The following is a 19,830-nucleotide window of genomic DNA, read 5'->3' as shown; positions in this document are numbered from 1 at the left end:
AGAGCCAAAGTCAAGCAGTGTCACTATTCCAGTAAACCCAGTCTGCTAGGTCAAAGCACCCAAGACTCCATCCCTGTGCTGAAAAACCCTGCGTAGAGTCAGCATCCCACAGCTCTATCTTTCCCTCTTTCACTGCACCTAGGCTCTATTTTCATATTCTTGGATGATCTTTGTACGTCTTATTGTAGCTTTTCAATCCCATGCCTCCATGTAGTCTATGGGTACTATAGGGAGGGATGCAAGGGGGCTCCAAGCACTGTGCCTCGTAGGATAATCGTGCCCCTGTACTCAGCACTGCTGAGGCCACACCTCAAATGCTGTGTTCAGTTTTGGACCCCTCACTAAAAGAAGGGCATTGAGGTGCTGGAGTGTGCCCAGAGAAGGGCGACGGAGCTGGTGAGGGGTCTGGAGCACAAGTCTGATGCGGAGCGGCTGAGGGAGCTGGGGTTGTTCAGTCTGGAGAAGAGGAGGCTGAGGGGAGACCTCATCGCTCTCTACAACTGCCTGAGAGGGGGTTGTGGGGAGGTGGGTGTTGGTCTCTTCTCCCAAGTGACAAGTGACAGGACAAGAGGAAATGGCCTCAAGTTGCCCCAGGGGAGGTTCAGGCTGGATATTAGGAAAAATGTCTTTCCTGAGAGAGTGGTGAAGCACTGGAAGAGGCTGCCCAGGGAGGTGGTGGAGTCACCATCCCTGGAGGTGTTCAAGGAACGTGTGGACGTGGCACTGTGGGACATGGTTTAGTGGGCATGGTGGGGTTGGGTTGGTGGTTGGACTTGATGATCTTACAGGTCTTTTCCAACTTTAATGATTCTGTGTGATTTGTCATAATTACCTGGGTTTTCAGAGCTTGGTGGGGACATTCCTAAATCGATCTTATCTCAGACTGATCCTCTCTAGACCTATAGCATGGCATAGTACAGTGTCTGTAGCGTCAGAAAAAGGTAGTGCTGCCCTGAGATCTTCTAGACACCATTTTCAACTCAAATGTACTGGAATGGCATTTATCTCCCTGAATGTCATGGAGAAGAAACTCATTATCCTGCCTTAACAATGAGAACGACAGGAAGAGACTTTCTATATTTATACTATTATTATTATTACCACCAAGCTATGCAGTTAAGAGCTGGGTATGGACGTGCAGAGAGAGGACAGGCACAAAGCCAGACTGCATGATGAGTGCTTTTAGTGGTTTTTTTTTCCTTTTTCAGAAAGTAGTTAAAAATGTGGCCATGTCTTCTGGTAGACACCATGGCAAGGGAGAGCTCTGAACATGGAGCAGCAGAAGGATGCTGTATTGGGCCCACGGATTCACTTAAGAGGTCTTCCTTGGAGTGAAATGCACAACAGAAAACAAATTCCTTAGATAAATGAATAACAGGCAGGGAACATCATGAACTGACCAGATGTAAGAGCCAAGCTGTTCATACTGACAGAGGAAAGGTTAGGATGGGAGATGGGCTGAAAAATGCACCAAAGGTGAAAGCAGATAGGTAACGCTTGATGCTATAGAGAAGGGAATCCAGAGAAAGGAGGCCAAGAGAAGCGATATGAGCAGCGCAAGGGACTAGGAAAGGGTGGCATCTGCAGCTGGCTTGCGAATGGGCAAGACCCTGAATTTGCTCAGGCCAGAAAACAAAAGTTGGGGCAACTAAGACAGAGGCTTCAATTGTGCTGATAGAGAGTAAAGGACAGAGGGCAGCTGATGGGTCTATAAACTTAGACAGATCTCTCATTCCCTTCTACTCCACTAATCTTCCTCCCTCTCTCGTATGCATGCATGTGCTTGTACGTATCAACACACACCAAAGCTATTACGTGATATTAAGAGTGCCTTTAACACAACACCGCATCCTTACTCAGCAGAAGTCAAGCATACATTCAACTTAAGCTGCTTAAATTCTCCACTAAATAAGAAAGACTAAAACAGTCCTAAAGTTCAGTCTGGAAGGCTGGCACTCCTTTCCCTAACTCTTGATTATGCATCTAATTTACACTATAAGCTCTCCAGGACAGGGAACATAACTCGTTCATTTCCAAAGCACAGTTTTAAGTGTTCTGTGGTAATAATTAATCACCAAGTTATTATGAAAGTCATTCAAACGAATTAGTGACATTAAACCTTCACTACCTCTGTTGTTAATAATGATGCAGCCTTTGTCATAGCCTCTACAACAGGGAAATTAATCCCCTAATGTTAGGAGGAAAATGGCCTCTCTTGTGAAAGCCTGTGTAAATATATTTGTTCGAAGACAATTGCCAGCTAATAATCTACTAGCCTGTGGAGCGGTGTATCAGTCTGATTCTCAAGCCAGCTTGTCATGCCAGCTGGGAGGCCAATTCTTGTCTGCTGGGGTTGCTAGAACCCCAGGGCTCACCTGGGAGCTCAGTGGTAGGTATCTGAGCAACTTCTCATAGCACAAGCAGCAAGGAATCAACCATTGATCACTGCTATCAAGAGACTCAGTCAATAATGTGAAAGTTTACAGCTACGGTAGAGGGTCCAGAGGCACTCAGACAGCAAGAAGAGTTGGTGCAATGCAGTGATGACATATCACCTGGTACAGTCACCAGCACTGGCTGGAATGACCACTCCTGGCACACCACAGCCTCATCGCAGAGAGAGAACATGGTTGTTCTGGTCTTGGGCTGCAAGGGGACATCCTGACCTGGTCAACAGCAGGGAACACAAAATGTGCTGGAGGATACCACACTTTGGGGAGTGGTCGACACACTGGAGGGCTGGGCTGCTCTGAGGAACCACAACAGGCTGGAGAAACAGGCCGATGTGAACTTCATGCAGTTCAGGGATGGAAAGAGGCAAAATCCTGGATTTGGGATGAAATAACCTCCAGCAGTACAGGCTGAGCACTGATGGGACAGAAAACATTTCTACAGAAGAGGACCTTAGGGGCTGGAGCACAGGACAGGCTGAGATAAATGGGTTTGTACAGTCCTGAGAAGGAAAGATGAAGTGTGATCTTAGCGCTGGTCACAACCACGTAAAGGGAAGGTGTAAAGAAGATGGAGACAAGCTCTTCTTGGAGATGTACAGTGTAGAATAAGGGAAAATGAGCATAAGTTGCAGTAATGGGAAATCTGAGCAGATATTAAGAAAAAAAATTGTCACCATGAGGGTGGTCAAACACTAGAACAGAGACCCAGAGAAGCGAGGGAACCTTGAAGACATTCAAAGCTCAACACGAAAAGGTCCAGAGTAGCAAGATGTGTTGCTTGCAAACCTGATCAAACTTTGACGCTGCTCTTGCTTTGAGCAGGGTGCTTGCTCAGATGATCTCCAGCAGTCCCTTCCAAAGTTAGTCTACGATTTTATCTTCTAAATCAGCCCAATCCCATTTCACACACGCCTCAAATTTCTCATTTTATTTCCTATACATCTGTGCATGTCTGTATAGGCAGATGGTAGACAGACAGGCATTAGAGGAACTCAACCTTTAAGAAAATTCCCAATGAAGAATTCATTATGACATTTTGCTGAACACTTAAAGCAAAAATAAAAAAGAGAGAGCAGAAACACAGGAACTTCAGAGTATTTAAAAAGAAATCCGAATAAAAGTAGGACCAACTTAATTAGAATAAAATACTGATTATATTCAAAGATTTAAATCATCTGTTTGAAATTTCAAACTGGCTGTCAAAAGTTCATAATGAAATGCAAGAGATGACTGCTGCCCTCAGCTAACAAGGGAAATCATATTAGCTTTTGATCTCTGTAAACATGCAATCCGGTTATTCAGAATTCTACTTTGTGTAGTTTGAAGCAAAACTTTCGTAACGCTTCCCATTGCTTTATTGCAAATCAGGACTGAAATACCTAATTGCTGAAGTTCAGAGAAGTCTTAAAATCTGTATCAAGCAGGATTCAACATACGCTTCATCACTCAATAGAATAGTTGGCAAGTACACTGCAAAAAGACGCTAGACTTTACTGGGGATTTATTTTAATTGTGACAACCAGATCTGGAAATCCCAGAGGAAAACTGTACACTGATTTACAAGTTCCTGCCTATGCATTCTCCATGGTGAAAAGCAGCAGCCTGCTTAAAGAGCATCCTGGAAGCCTGCTTAAATAGCTTTGCCAGGCTTTGGTGGAAGCTCCTCTTGGACCCTCACATTTCACAGGACAAAAGTAAGAAGTCTTCTTTCGAGCCCTGTTTTCCTGGGGAAGAAATTGAGGCAACGCAGATGCACCAAGTCAGACAGCGGGTCTTTGCTGCATTCTTGACCTCAGCTCCTACACCGAGACCTCTGGGACCAAGCAACTCTCAACTCATTACCAGCCAACTGAACTGGTTTCCTTGCAGATGCGGTGTCAAAAAACTCATTACCCTCTCCAGTTCAGCAAACTGGAAAACCAGTGACTGCCTTCTGAGACCAAAAGGAACAGCACAGGCTGTCCGCAACACAATTCACATCAGGCATTTGATTAGGGGACCACCAGAATACCCTGTGCTTGCGGCCTCCTAGAGAACAGGTGTATCTGGCTGACAGTGGTATGCAACCGTTTCAGAAGGTACTTACCATCAGCAGGCTGCAAGCTAGCTACTAACATTCTAGCACTCTCCAAGAAACCTAGGGGAGATAAAGCTCCAGGAGAAAACGCTCCCAATCCATGCACCAGATTTTTGCCGCATCTTTTGCCTGTGCCCTCAGTAGCGTTCTGCTTTGGGGCTGTAGTGCAATCTTGAAGCCAGTGTCTACTCATCTCCACCTAAGAGCTCATTCTACTTAAGAATATTTTGGTCCCAAGGACCAGACGAATCCTATTGGAAAACAAAGTTCCTGGACCACACAGTGTTACTGTCAGGGCCTCAGTACCCTCAGCTTTCATCTACTGATCTCCAATTGCTCAGAATTACTTGCTAACATAGACACAGCTGCTGATAAACTCTTAAATGTCTCTTCCACCAGCTCATAGCCAGCCATTTCCTAACACTGCGTTTAGTCTACAGAACCGAGCTCCCTAGAGCTGTCATCTGCCACGCACTATCCCATTCAGCCCAAGGGCGGTCAGGTTGCCTTCCTTTATTTGTTCTTTCAAGCTAACAGAATTGGTCTAGTGAGATGCTGTGCTGGAGACACCACTGCAGTGTAAAACTTTGCTGCAGCTTGCAGAGTTTTATCAAAGGTTGTATCATGCTTAAGACACCATAAGCAACTGCCAGACCCACATGTCCTGCCCGTTTCCAGCTACGACTGCAATACAGCAGCTCAGATGCTCTGATTCCTTTTTGTTACCGTTTACCAGCTATATTATCACGCAACAGTGTTTTGCACAACGTGTTGAGTTCCTTTACCTCTGAGTGCTCATGCGGTAGCGGGCCTCCCGGTTCCCGATGTTGCGAACCAGCAAAGTTTTCTGGGTGCTGTTCTTGACTGGACAGACACCGAAGTTCAGCTGGTCAGGGAAGTCCAGGATGGCTCGGGCACCTATAGCTCGGATCGGCACAACGAACTTTTCCCTTTCCGTGATGCAGGTGAGCTGGTGGAAGTAATCCTGCAGGGAAAGAAACAATCTCAGCGCAGTGCATTTAATACCACCCCCACAGCAGAAGGAAAGCTGCTGTTTTCTAGGACTCTAACAGGAGCATTCAATAATGTAATAGTCCTTTTTGCCTTAATGACCTTTCAGTCCAGTAGCACGACTTGAACAGGGCTGCTAACTCACAAAGAAGGAACAACCCCCTTGAGTCACCTGCTTTCCCAGCAAGCTGGCAGAACCAGACAAAATCGTCTGACACTTGGATTCTGAGGCACCAAAATAGTGTCATTTCATGTACGGGATTACAGCAGTAACAAGAACCTGCCTTGATCGCCACTGCAGACTATTAAAGGCACCACTAAGAACCCAGTTGTGCCACAGGGCCAACCTCAATCCCAGCAATGCAGTGACCTGCTTGAAGCTTGGCAGGAGATGCTCAGGTACATTTTCAGAAGGACTTCGCTACATGCACGATCAAGAGTCAGTCTGGTGAAATACTTAACAAGCTGGACACGATAATTGATTTATATCAGCTGAGTGTAGGGTACAGGTGTATTTCCCACCCCTTCCCATAGCATTATGGAGACAAAGTGGGGGACACACACCCTTAAAAGGTTATCTGATCCACCTCCCCACCCCAGAACTGGCTCAGCTCTGTACCCAAACTACTCAAAAGATGTTTGACAAGTACTTGAAAGCACTAGCAACTCCACCCCTGCCCTCAACAGCCTGTTCCAGCTCTGCCCTAGGCTTAAAGAGAGCTCTTCCTGTGTCTAATCTCAATTTCCCTTTACATCTCCTCCTAGCCTCAGGGGAGGCAGCAAACAGCTTTGCTTCCTCTCCACTGCATGACTGATGTCTTCATCACCTCTCGTTTGCACAGTCTCCAGAATAAGCGACTTGCTGCCTTGCTAGCATGCCTCCCTGAGGCAGGTCAGACATCCCGACCAGAGCAAACTCAGCTCTGCTATTCCCAGTCATTGGCTTGCTCAGAAAAGCGCCAGACAGCCCCCCCCAAGCTGTCTGGCATTTAGCAGTAGGGAGGTGAATCAAATCACCAAAATCATTCTGCTGTAGGGTTGAGCAGATCGATCTCCAGATCTACAGTGTGGCATAGCTGGGCTGGAAGTATCACCTTGCCCCCTGCTGAAATCAGTGGTAAAACTGTTTAATAGGACCAGGAGCCATTACCTCCAGCAGCTCTTATTGACCAGTTGATAAAAGCTCTGCCTCTTATCACTCACTTGCTGTCCTGATCTTTTTTCCCCTCAGTGCTTTTATCTCGTTTGGTATTTTTATAATTGTTGAAGCAGCAAGCAGACAATTTAAGAATTGCCCGCAGCAGCAAACCCCCTCAACCAGACCGGATTCGGATTCCTCTGCACTTGGGATTTCCTGCTCCAATACCCGTCCTCTCCAAGCCTGCAAGGGACCTACAGCAGCCAGACGAGGCACAGACACATAGCTACGGCTTTAGCACAAAAGTTAACACCCAGCGCCTACCAACCGCCTGCTCGGCTGGGGTTCAAGGTTGCACTAACAGACACTGTCACATCCAAGGTGGAAAAAGAATAAAGAAGGATCTTTTATTCTGGGTATCTCTAATATTCACACTGGATATTGCAGAAGGGCTTTTGCTTCTCATATTTGGAAGGTAAAATACCAGGAAAGGAACTGCAGCAAACGACCTACAGACTGGAATATCACATTTCAGGAACGCGTTTCATCTTCAGCAAGTCCTTCTGAATTAGCAATTTTGTACTCAACTTTGCAGCCTAAGCCCTCTAAAATAAAAGCTATGGGCAGCCCATGTGAATTTAAAGCACCTATTAGCTGGGTACTTCACATCCTGGACTGTTTAGATCCTCAGAAACTGCATTAGCAAATAAAGATTCCTATTTACTTTTTTTTTTGTTATTTTGGCCACACTACTGTAACAAAGGCATTGTAAATCCAATTGAAATCTGCGTGCCTTATTAAGTCTTGGCATGCCATATTTACTTATCTCTCCCTTCCAGATGCCAGGTAGACAGAGGAGGACGCAAGGAGTTCAGATCAGCAGGGGGATAAAGAAAAAAGAAAACTTCATCAATTGGAGGCATTTGAGGGAAGTAAAAGGAAATAATTTTCAAGTCATTGTCATCGCTAAGGAGCAGATCAGCAGCAAGGTAAATAAGAGCCCAAGGAATCAATCCCCCCCAAAAGCAAGCACAGGCAGCCTTCCCAGCTCTGCTGCCAGTGAGGGGCACTGGGACTGCCTGCACAGCAGTGCCTGGGGAAGGGACTTCTCCAGGTGTGCAAAGACAAGGCTAAAGCAACAAGGATTTGGCCTCGCAGAGACAACCGCGACCTTTGAGAGAGAAAGCTGCCTCTTGCCATTCACCTACACGCATGTTGTGTGCTGAGCCCCTTCTCCAGGGACGCCCTGGGACGGTGCATCCTACACAAAGCTTGACTCAAAGCACTTCAGCATGTGCTGCCCCTTCAACCGCGCTCTAGGACCCCAAAGTGGGACCTCGCAGCAAAGTTGAATGCAGCATCAGGCCAAACGGGGCGGGGGGGGGAACCAAGGAAAGAGGGGTGCTAGGCAGAAGCTGGCTGCTCACGCTGCTGTGAATCCATGGTCCTGTAAGCTTTTGAAAGCTGAATCGCCCTCCCCTGGAAAATCAAAGCTGCAATTCTCCACTGCAGCACTGCCCTGTCTTACCAACTCTGCTATGCACTTACTCACAGTCTAGGGGTACAGTCGAAGCCAGTTTAAAATCTTGTTTGACTTTGCAACTGCAAACCCTTAGCAGGCTGTTTAAAACCAGGTCTCTAAGTAAACATGCCTGGGTGAGGGAGGGGTTGCATCACTTCTATGCTTTAAAGACCGTTGTGTTTAGATGCAGCTTCAGGCTATAGATTTTCATGAAAATACGACTTCATGCTTCATACAGCTCTGCTATCTATTTCAGGGAAAATACAGTTCATTGTACAATGGTTCCTCTTCTCTTACTCCCCTTTGATAGGCAGTAAGTTACAAGCTCTGGCCTGCAAAGCATCACCGATGGCATTTGAATTAGCACCCGCTGAAACTAAAGCAACTGCTTGTATCAAAGGTGTCACTTCAAGCTCTTTGCAAACTCAGGCTAACATTAATTACTGTCACAGGGATAGCAGCCTTAACTGCCCAGTATGCCAGCAAACTCGGATGTCAGTTTTACTGCAGAACCGATCCTAAACACTTCACTGGGTTCCTTGCAGCAGGCAACGGCAGAGATCCTTGTAGCATGAGGTAGCATAGTAAGTCAGATAGGGCAAGCTCCCTGCTGAAACCATGATACCATCAAGGCTGGAAAATAAGGGGCATTAAAAGAGAGGAGGGAGGCTGGCGGATGAAGATGGCTTCAGACGAGAAGGGGTACCCCTCCTCCTGCCTCCCTCAGCTACCAATTCACAGGATGCTTTGAAATCAGTCCCTTCGCTCCAGGTTCATTTTGCACAGGGCCATTTGCCTTGATCTTCTGCCCCTTTCCTCCTCCCAGGAGTCTTCTTGAAAGTATACTTGGAATAGCTTCCGTGTGCTACAAAACATCTAACGGGGCTGGACTGAATTTTAAAGGAGTTAATTTCAGTAATGCAATAACTCATCGTCCTGTCATATTTCATATTAATCAATGAGCATTAATTCAGCCTCCACTGAGCATTGGTAATGAATTTTGCAAACCTTACAGACTGAACTTGGATTGCCTGAAAATATTGTATTGCTACAGTGAAAAGAGCAAGAGGACAAAACAAAATAGGCTGTGCTGTGGTTTTATAGTCTTCTTCCTTCCTTCTTCCTTTAAGATAATCTATTGGTAAGCCTAAAGGACACACAAATGTCAGTATTTCTGGCTGTTGCTTATTTGCCAGTCAGTTCCACGATGGTTTCCAGTTAGCCAGAGACCGTCAGACTATTGCGCAAGGACACCCGGGAACACAGGTGGCACGAGAACACCCCCGCTGTACAACCGGAGCCATAAAACAGAAATGCGTAAATCAGAAGCAGCAAGAACAACTAATTGCCTATGTTGCCCAACAGAAGAATTAGCATTTCATATTTGTAACACAAGTGCCAATAAACAAAGAGACATGTCAGCTATTTCTTCACTTTCTGACAGTCCAATCACGTGGCACATTCCCAAATGACTGCGAGACAATAGGAAACTGCTCATTTTTCAAGAAAGGCCTGCATGGCACGTGGCATTTCAGCCACTAACAACTCCCATGGTCCTTTTATTTAGGGCTTAGCTGCAATTTTACTCCCTTGAATCGTGAGCGACTTCACTGAAGTCAGACTTACCCTGAGGAAGAACAGATTAAAATTAAGAGAATTATAGAAACCAGCTGCACACCAGGAAGGCTCACTGACCTTGACAGAGGGGTTTGTACCTGCATCCCGATTCACTGGGTTGTCCACAATCCCAGTGGATCATGGAGCAGAAGAGAGGCAGAGGTTGTGCCAAGGTAGCACTCATAAGCCTTCCACAGCTAAACCACAGATATTCTGCATGCAAACAACTGCAAACCCAATGCAGGTGGCTTTACAGAACCATTTCCCAGAGGCTGCCTCTTCGCTAAGGGGTTTTCAAGGTGCTGTACACCTCCTGACCACGCTACTGATGCATTTCTAGCTGAGCTACAGCACTCAGGTACTTCGCTGACTCACGCTCCACCAAGGACGAGACAAAATGTTCGATTTGTACAAAATTCTGATTCGGCTGTATAAACCCCCACGTGCTCCTCACCGAGCAGCACGCACCCCTCTCCCGATGCCCTGCACAACCCCTGCAAGGGGCACAAAACCCAGTTCAGAACCCCGCCAGGGTGTCACTGAAGCTGTGCGGAGGACCTCTCGCTGGCAGAGCTCCCTACTCCAGACGCTCGCCAGTTCAAGGGCAAGACAAGGGCCAAAGTATTGGACATCAGTGCTCTTGGGGGGTTATCTCACCCTACTTCTACTTGTGGTGATGTTCACGTGTTGCTCTGCTGCCTCTCGAAACTTGAAGAGCAGCACTTTGCCGCCCTTCATGGGCACCCATTTACCTCTTCCACCCCAAAGATGAACACTAATTTATACTAATAAATCACATTTTAAAGGCACCAGTGTACTTTGCAAAGCCTACCTCAGTGACATTAAGCTCTCGTGTCACTTGGGTAGCATGGAGAACTGCCCTAGGCCAACATAATTTTTACCCTAAATATTAATGATGTTAAATAATTTCTCAGCCCCTCCAAAGGAACAGATTATTTCACAAGCATGGGGAGCCAGGCACCACAGGGCATTTCCTCTTTAGTTTTCTATATCTGTACTGTTTGAGGACAGGACAAAGTGTTACACTGAATCTAAGCTGCAAATGGAAGATGAGAAAACAGCTATGCCCAAAGAGATCTTGCACCTCTGGCCTGGTGCAGAAACACCAGCTGGCTCAGAGCTATGCCCTAACCTTGCCTCTCCAACAAAGCCATGCGAAAAACAGTGCTAAGGAGTGGCGGGGGGCTGGTGGAAGGAGTCAGCCTGCCTGTCTTTGTCTGCCTGCAATGCTTCCTCCCTTCCGTGCCATGGACTAAATCCTCTGTATTAACAAGCCTCCAGGTAACAGCACTGACCCTTCGCATCACAGCACGGAGAATCAGACTTGCCAGGGCCACGGCACTGGTGTTCAAACCTCCAAGCAAAAGTATGTGTGGCACGGAATAGGCGCCAGGTGTAAGAGCAACCACAATAACACGCATGAAGACACAGCCACACCAGTATTACTGCCCACAGGCTCTGGGGTAAGGTGTCTGCCTGCAGACTGTACCTGCCCCTTTAGTCCTATACATGCTCTGCCAGGCAGATGTCTCACTGTCATCTGCAGCACATCAACCTCCCGCTGAGTTAAGGACATCTAGAGCTCAGTGGCTCTGCACCAGGCTGGCTCCCTGCCATGGGCACAGCACTCCCTCTCCCCTAGACTCGCAGCTGGATCGCAGGCAGGCAAGTGTCCTCAGGGACAGCACGGCTGCAAGGCTTGGAAACACAGGGGATGAAAAAGCATCATCTTTGCTCCAGTCCAGAGCCAGGCAGGGAAGTGGCTGCCAGATGGGCAAGAGAAAAGCTCTCTGGATCTACTCATGCCTCTAGTATTTTCCATAATAATTAAACCCCTGCCATTGAGATGGCTAAACATCTTATCAACACCCCTCCCTGCCACTTTCCTACTGTTCCACGTGCACCTTCCCTCACAAACGCTCAAGAAAGCACAGGGAGGGAAAGCAGAGCCTGCAAGTCCCTGCTGCAGCACCTAGCAGCACCCTGCAATGCCAAGATGTGACCAGCTGCAGCCTGGAGCAGACCTCACAGCAAGGGGTGGACTATAACCAGCATGCAAAAAAAGCTATTACTTTAGACACAACGTTCAGCTGTGTCACTACTGTGTCCAACATGATACACACTAAGGTGACTGCAGTTTTCAAAGGTGGTGGTCCTCACTCTGATCAGGCTTACTTCGGGTCCCCCAAATAACAGGTCACTTTTAAACAGACCTTTGTATTTATAATTAGTGGAGCAAACCCATAATTATGCAGCAACGGACAGATACTAGAAACAGACACCTTGAGAGGCTGTCCCAGCACAGACAGTAAACTGTTATCCCTGAAGCCAATAGACATTATGTCAAATGTGCCAGCGCTGAAGGATAAAAAGTCTGAAACACGTAAGAGCCTCCAGCCTATGAGAGCATAATCTTCACCATGGGGAAAGAGTTTCCGCCAGTTCTAGATCCAGTGCAACCCCACCAAAACCAGGACAGTTCCACAAAACCCACACCAGATGCCCTGTTCTGAATCCGGCCCTGCAGGTGCAGCTTCCCCTGAAGGCACCAACCTCTGGGCACCTCCAGTCTCACCTTGTTCTCCTCAGGGGTGAAAAGGATGCGGAAAGTTGAACGCATGCCAGGTGCTACCTTACGGTACACATCCTTGGGGCCGATCAACTTGAAATAAGGTGAGCTCTCCAGGACGACCTTCACCAGCCGAGGAACCTGCAGGAAAAACATGAAACTATGACTTTGCCAGTTGTGGAAACATGAGAAGAAACCTAGCCATGCCCTGGAGACATCCTTCCTCAACGACCTTTCCAAAGCACTTTTAGCTCTCCACATAATACACAAGGGTGGACCTGAATCCCTTCTGCTGGGGGAAAATAGCTCCAGGCCAGAGGCAGTAGGGCAATGCCCTGCTGTGAAGGAAGTGCCAAGCAGATAAGACACCAGCAGCATGGCGATATGATACCAGAATCAAGTCATCCACATAGTCAACAAACCCAGAGAACCTGCTTGCTTCTGCCTGCGCACATCCATGCCATCACACCTCTAAAGGGGGAATGTATTATCTGAAGGCAAAACAGGACGTGTTATACTGGGGCAAGGAAGAAATTCACTTCTAACATACCAGGTTTGAGCAGGGCAGTCAAGCTGCAATGCTACAGAGTCATGCAGGCAGACCAACAAGAGAAGGAGACCACAGACATTGTGGCCTTACTGGGAATAAAAGCAAGCTGAGGAGCAAAAGGAGGAACGCAGAAAAACAAAAAGACAACCCCAGAAACAAGGAGATGGCTAAGAGAATTTAAAGGGGGCTGTAGAGAAGCAAGGAAGAAGCATGATACTCTACAAGGAAAGGCTGATGCAGAAGATCAGAGCAGTCAACTTACCACAATAATGGCAAGCCAGACGACCCCCCAGGCTGTGCCTATCAATTATGGGCTTCAAAGGCATTTTCTGCCCTGAGATACATGACCAGCACTGACTCACAGTGTGGTTTCATTATTAAAAGCCAATCTCAGCTCTCCGGAGGCTCTTGCTGCCTGCTGATTGTAGCCAGGCAGCTGACAGTGCAGGCAAGGCAGATCTCCGGGCATTCCTCCCCACACCCGGCAGTCCCTGCAGGCACCCTGCTGCAAGTTTCTGCCCTCTGGGATGCCACAAACACAGAGACTGCACACAGGCATTTTCTAGCACACGGATATCAACCCCTGAGCACCAAATCTCATCTCACAAAGTCTAAAACAGGTGATTTTGACTGACAGGCAGCTTCACTGATAAACAACGAACCCACACGAGGCTTGGCAAAAGTGGAGATTCATTCTGCACCACCCACCCGAGCCTGATAACCCACGGCTGAGGCAGTCCTGAATTCTCCAAACACCCTTTGCTCCCAGCAATCCCCTGGGGCAGCAAGTTCCCAGAGCCAATTTCACACTGCAGACAAACATTTTGGTCACCAAGTCCATTGGGAGATAAGTTAAGACCTTCAGCAAAAGCCACCCAGAAGACGTGAGGAGCAGCCTGAAGACAGAAGAGCACTTGTACAACACACAGGTACAAACAGGAAGTATGTAGCAAAGCGCTTCTGTATTTGAATGATTACAGAGCCTCTCTTTGGAATACACTTTGCTGTCAGCTGGATTTTTATGGAGCAGACAGCACCAGGCTACCATGCAGCATAAGTCAGTATGATTCAGAGGAATCTGGGAAACTGGTGAGAAAACTGAGACAGAACACGTGTTGCTTTTCTCTAGGACATTATCAAAAGCCAACAAAATTACAATATAATAACCTCTCTTAGGACTATCATCTCTAACTTTGTGTACTTAAATATGCCAAGGATTTTCCTTAGAGCTGATCTTACTTTCACACCAGCACTGTCCAATGGTTGAGGTCTTACTAGCTTCAAAACTAATTCATTTTGGAAAAAATCAACAGTTCACACATTGCCTCCTCTTTACAGGGCATACAAATCCCAAGGTGCAGCTGTACAAGTTTATTATTTTTTACTGGGAATGGCAGAAATGTTGATGCAGATGTTCTTTTCCACTTGAGGAAGCATGAATAGAGCAAATTAACTGTTTGCCTGTTGGCTGGTACTTGGCAAAGACAAACATTTTGAAGTGCCACATGGATAACGGAGCAACTGAAGCCAAAAGACTTAGTGGGAGTGAAGCAGAGCCATAGGGAAAGAGAAACTGAGGCACACTTTAATCAGGAAAGGATACCTACAGCAAAGAGTGCCCAGAATCACTGTGGACCACACAAGTGGTATCCCTGGGGCATGGACATCCACGCTGCATCTTTCCAATATCCCCGAGCTGAACGCCAGACCAGGAATGGCGCAGCACTCTCCAGGAATAACTGAGGGACCACGCCTGCATCCTCCCTTGCCAAAGGGTCTTCTTTTCAACCGTGTCCCTGTCATCTCCAAATACACTTTGACTTCTCTTGCTGTTCCTCCACCTGCCATATGCCCCAACAGCGCTTTTTTGTCCACCTGTTTGTTTTCCCCAACAGGTAGATTTGGAGAGGTGGTTAATTCACCCGCTCTCGTGCACACTTCCATCTTCCCATCCTGCCACCCTCCTCTCATGGATACGTCTTACTCTTCAGTACAGAAGACTGTCTTTAATTACACCTTTCTTTTTCTGACCCTTCTCTGCTTCCAGCACACTTACTGCTAGGTATCAAGAGAAACCCTTGCCTGTACAGTGTTCTCTCCCAGAGCACCTTCTAACTCAGCTCCTTTCCTCACTCCTCTCTTTTCCCACCAGCTTGCTCTTGGCACATGCCTCACTCGAACAAATATTTCCCCTGCTGAAATTCAAAAGGTCTCAATTCTCCTCTTTACAGTGGAAGAAAATTGCTGACGTTGTTCAACTTTTCCCTTCTCAACTTCCTTGGGAAGTCTCAAAATGATCACAATTTTTTCAAGTAAAGGTGGAGACCTTCAAGAGCATGTTACTGTGGATGCGCTGTGGTTCTCCAAAGGGAAAGCCGAGACCCACGTTGCCTTAGAAAAACCTGGGCAGAACTGAATTAAACTTAGCAGGAGCCTAAAGTGGCCCCTAAAGGCCTCCCACTGCTCCTGCTAAATCAGTCCGCTTCCACTGCTGTTTCAAAACACCCTTTCTGGAGTGCTAACACCACTAATTGTAACTTATTCCAACATAAAGCGGAGAAGACTCAACCCCTGTGCTCTGACAGTGAGCTGCAGAGGCAGCTAAACAGGTTGTGAGAGGCAGAGATGCCCTGCCAGAAACCAAGATTAACCAAGGAGCCACCAGAACGTGATACACACTCGAGGTAAAGCATGAGGGCAGGTACAGACTGTACAGCCCTCAACGTTCCCCTCAGTCCGGGGCTTTCGAGAGGAAGGATGCTGACTAGAAAAGCTCCTTTGGGCTAGATACCACCAACGCATGGCCAAAATCAGGGGGAGAATCTCCAGCACGGGAAGATTTCCACTATCTTGCAAAATAAAGGTGTTGAGACATTTTATTCTGACGTGCTGCGCTGCAGCAGATAACTTGCTACGCTGTACACCATGTGAATTACACTGCTCTCCTCTCCCAGCACAGCGTTAAACCTCCACGTCCCAGCACTTACCTTGTCAGTGTTCCTCAGAATCAGCGGCGCTTCATAGACCTCGCAGGGGACATAGCTCTGAAACACCACCTCTGATGGAAAAGGCTGAAACAAGCTCTGGTCCAGGTCAACTGAGGAGAACTGGAGATGCAAGAGAGAGCAGTGAGAGGTTCAGCTGCTGGGAAAAAGATTCATGAATGAGATTCCTACATTGATCTCCCATGAAGTACAGTCTCTTGGTGACTATGTCTGCCCAGCTCACACTAGGGAAACAGGAGCTCACCCACCTGTGTTCTGAGCTCATCAAAAGTTTCTGGGCCACGCTGAGCAGGCTCAAGCTAAGAAGCTCTTTTGGGAGGTGGTACTCCAGGTTTTCTTCTCCAAAATGCAAGGCAGCGCTTACCTCCAGCAGAGCCCTGTGCTAATGGGGTCACTCAGCTCCAGAGCACTTACTGAAAGAGCCATGAGCGCTCATGGAGCAAGCGAAACCCAAGAATTTACGTGAGACTCCATGGGAAACCATTTTGGGATGATCTTTACTCTGAGACAGAGAGACCAAATCCCACACATCTCCAGATATAATTTTTTGATATAGAGCCTAGAAATCAGTAAGAAGAGAACAGTACCAGAGGAGGTAAGGCCAACAAGAAAGTAACAGTAGTTAGGAAAAAGACATGTGAGGTGAACATTGGATGGTTCAGCTCTTTTCTCAGCATTACTGAGCAACTTGAGTAAGACTGGACTTGGTATCTCCTTTTGCCATGAGCTTTAAAAGGGATGCTTTATTGTATTCTATTATTGCTCTTAATTAACACCACTGCAGAAGTATGGCTGAAAACATACACAAACAGCAAATGCTTACAGAGCAGAGGCATTACTTTGAGGAAATTCCTCCCTGCTTTGTCTCCCCTCTTCCAGCTGCACTGCTCCCCCTCGAAAGACATGGGCAGGTCTCCATGCATGGCTGCGGCACACTGCCAGTTATTTGTGCACTCGTCTGACGCATTCCCAACCTCCCGTGCTGTCTAGGGCAATCCTTAACCAATTCGTTACAGGTCTCTGGCTGGCAATTTTCCACTCAACAGCCTACCTCAGCAATCTACCCATTTGGACTGCGTGTTGTACTGAGCAGTCCTGTAAGAAAAGCAGCTTGAAAGTAAACGTTGATCCAGATAAAGCACCTCCACATCGCCTCTGCCTAGCGTGATTCCCCTGTATATCTGGCAGCCTGCAATTTCTAACACCCTCCAAGGGTCCCACACATTGTTCCAACCCAAAGTATTAATGCAATTGGTTTTGTTAAATCTTGAATAATTACCGTAGGCCCTCAGCTTTCAAAGGCCAATGCTGCCACCGTTGAGGGAGTCCTATGACCCCAAGCATTTGCCAGCAACTGTACCGAAGCGAGATGCGACTATTTCAGCAGGAGGATGGAAAATGGCAAGCTCCTGCCCTGGTGTCCTGCCCCAGACTTCCCCCAGTATCGTGCTTTAGCACTGGTAGCTAAATTCCAGCAAAACCCACCATGTTCAGCAGAGGTTATTCGTATTGGCTACTAAGCATATCAGGACTTCAATGTCTCACCGGGGAAAAATGTTTTACTTTTCCCCCAGCAGAAGGAACTCCACCACCAGCAGCAGTTCACAGAATCACTAAGGTTGGAAAAGACCTGTAAGATCATCAAGTCCAACCACCAACCCAACCCCACCATGCCCACTAAACCATGTCCCGCAGTGCCACGTCCACACGTTCCTTGAACACCTCCAGCGATGGTGACTCCACCACCTCCCTGGGCAGCCTCTTCCAATGCTTCACTGCTCTCTCTGGAAAGACATTTTTCCTAATATCCAGTCTAAACCTCCCCTGGCGCAACTTGAGGTCATTTCTTCTTGTCCTGTCGCTAGTCACTCGGGAGTTGGAAAGGACAACAGGACCTAGTCACCGAGGTATTCAGATAAGCTGGAGGCAGGCCTGTCACAAGCACGCACACCCTTCAAATGTCACGAACAGCAAGGAAAAGGGCAGGAAAAGGCTACCTTTTGATGGGAGGTTTCACTCATGTCTAGAAGCTGGATAATTCGGGGCCGCCTCATCTCCCGAGTGCTGGCCAGCCTCTGCTCAGTGGTGAGAGACATCTCCTTCAGGAAAGCGGAGGGAGTCAGCTGAAATGCAAAACACCAGCAAGAGTTACACAAATGCCTTTGTTCAGAAAGGCTTTTCTTGTTTAAGTGCCACTGATGAATAATTTGTGATCACAGCCACTAGGATAGTCCTGGAAGTCCCCTAAGTTACCTGCTGAAATATTTAACATCAGTAAATTAATGATATAGAGCGGAACACACACGCTCTAACCAAGTGGCTCTGCCCTGCCGTTAGCTTCTCCTTCATGATTTGATGTGACATATTTGGGGATTTCTGCTCTTCGGGCATTTGTTTCCTTTTTAGTTTTGCTGCATTGAGGCAGTGACCTTTGAAGACAGTGGGAAGGAGTTATCAGAAATCCCCAAACTCCATCCTTGCACAATGCTCACAACCAACACGTGTGTGATGTCACAGCTGGGTGAGTCAGAGGAAAGCAGAAAAGCAGCGTTGTGCCAAGACTGATGTGGAGAGGAATGGGTCCAAGTTTTAGTTATTTCTTCTTAATTAGCACTTGTTTTCTCTCTGTTCTGGCCTCACAGACCCCTCTGCAGAAGTACTCGGAGATATCTCCTTGACAGAGCCTAAGCACTAGGTCATCTCCAGTCAAGTGAGCTCCAGTCAGCAAAGGGGACGTTTGTGGATGGGAAGGGGGAATCGCCCTGACTCCACTGCTGTTTGCAGGGCTGGATCTGTGCTCCACACAGGATGAGATACAATTACGGTTTTGCAACCTGTTCTGTCTGGGACCAGCCACGTCCTTCAGGCAGAGCACGAGCAGCCCACCACATGCCCGGCTGCCTGGAGGGCAGGTATGGTCAGAGCAGCACTGGCAAGTATGCCTACGTGACAGAAGATATTACTGCCCACACAAAGAGGATGGAACGAAGCACACACTCACGCTTCAGCTATTCCAGTGCAATGCCCAGGACATTCATTTAACTTGGCATCCAGGCAAGACTCTGGACCTTCCCCGAAGCAGCACGCACTCCATTCCCCACTGCACCATGACAGCCACCTCCGGCAGAAGCCGGGCAGCAAAGCGATGGGGAGGTGGTGTCCAGCTTCACAGTGCTGCTAGACAACAGGAGGGGAAGGCGCAGGAGGGACACAGGGGGAGTTTCCAGCCTTAACACATGTCCTGCCCAGCCACAGCAGGTACTTACAGTTACAGACTCCTCTGTCTCTCTGACTAGCTTTGGAAAACGAGGTGCTACCACTTTACTCTGAAATCCATCAGCCATTTTGGAGGACCCCATGGACAGATGGATCTTGCCAGTGGCCATCTCTCAGCTCACCTGGAAGGAGCAACAATGGAACTTTGAAACTCTAGAATCCCATTCATGGCAGAACCAGAGGACACACCCACGTCTCCAGGCTGTGGCATCCTTCCGAAGTGGAGAACTTAAGGCCTCCCCACCCTGTTCCATGATTAGACCATATTTAAGTGGCACAGTCAAGATTCATAGCAGTAAAACCCCAGAACAAACATCCCCTGAGCCAAAACAGCCTTTTGCTGTGGGTGCAGTCCCACGAGCCACAAACACACACCAGGGCCTGCTGGCATTTCTCACCTTCCCCCACTTCCATTACTTTTGGAATCCCATTTACTGGAATTATTAACCCAATCTCTATTAGTATCCAAACTGTCCTTTATTCCTTTTTACAAGTTTTCCGGTGGGAACAGAAGGAAGGTAAATGTCACTTAGCTGCTTCATTTTGCCAGGGCAGCTGACCTGATGTGACTGTGTGCCTGACCCTACTAAG

At 47.6% G+C, this 19,830-nt stretch overlaps 1 protein-coding gene across 1 annotated transcript in view; it reads right to left on the bottom strand.

Moving 5' to 3' along the window:
• HYDIN (HYDIN axonemal central pair apparatus protein) overlaps positions 1-19,349 on the bottom strand; it is a 150,582-nt gene extending 131,233 nt beyond the window's left edge. Inside the window, exons 1-5 of the mRNA XM_059825082.1 lie at positions 19,230-19,349; positions 17,961-18,086; positions 15,946-16,065; positions 12,415-12,549; positions 5,316-5,515 (exon numbers count right to left, since the gene is read on the bottom strand). Of these exons, the coding sequence (XP_059681065.1) occupies positions 5,316-5,515; positions 12,415-12,549; positions 15,946-16,065; positions 17,961-18,086; positions 19,230-19,349 (701 nt within the window). The remainder of the gene's footprint in view (positions 1-5,315; positions 5,516-12,414; positions 12,550-15,945; positions 16,066-17,960; positions 18,087-19,229) is intronic.
• Between the last annotated feature and the right edge of the window lie 481 nt (positions 19,350-19,830).

Source organism: Gavia stellata, chromosome 15 (genome assembly GCF_030936135.1).
Source record: "Gavia stellata isolate bGavSte3 chromosome 15, bGavSte3.hap2, whole genome shotgun sequence".
Lineage (NCBI taxonomy): Eukaryota > Metazoa > Chordata > Aves > Gaviiformes > Gaviidae > Gavia > Gavia stellata.
The sequence above is the reverse complement of the archived record's forward strand: the minus strand, read 5'-3'. Positions and strand labels throughout refer to the sequence as shown.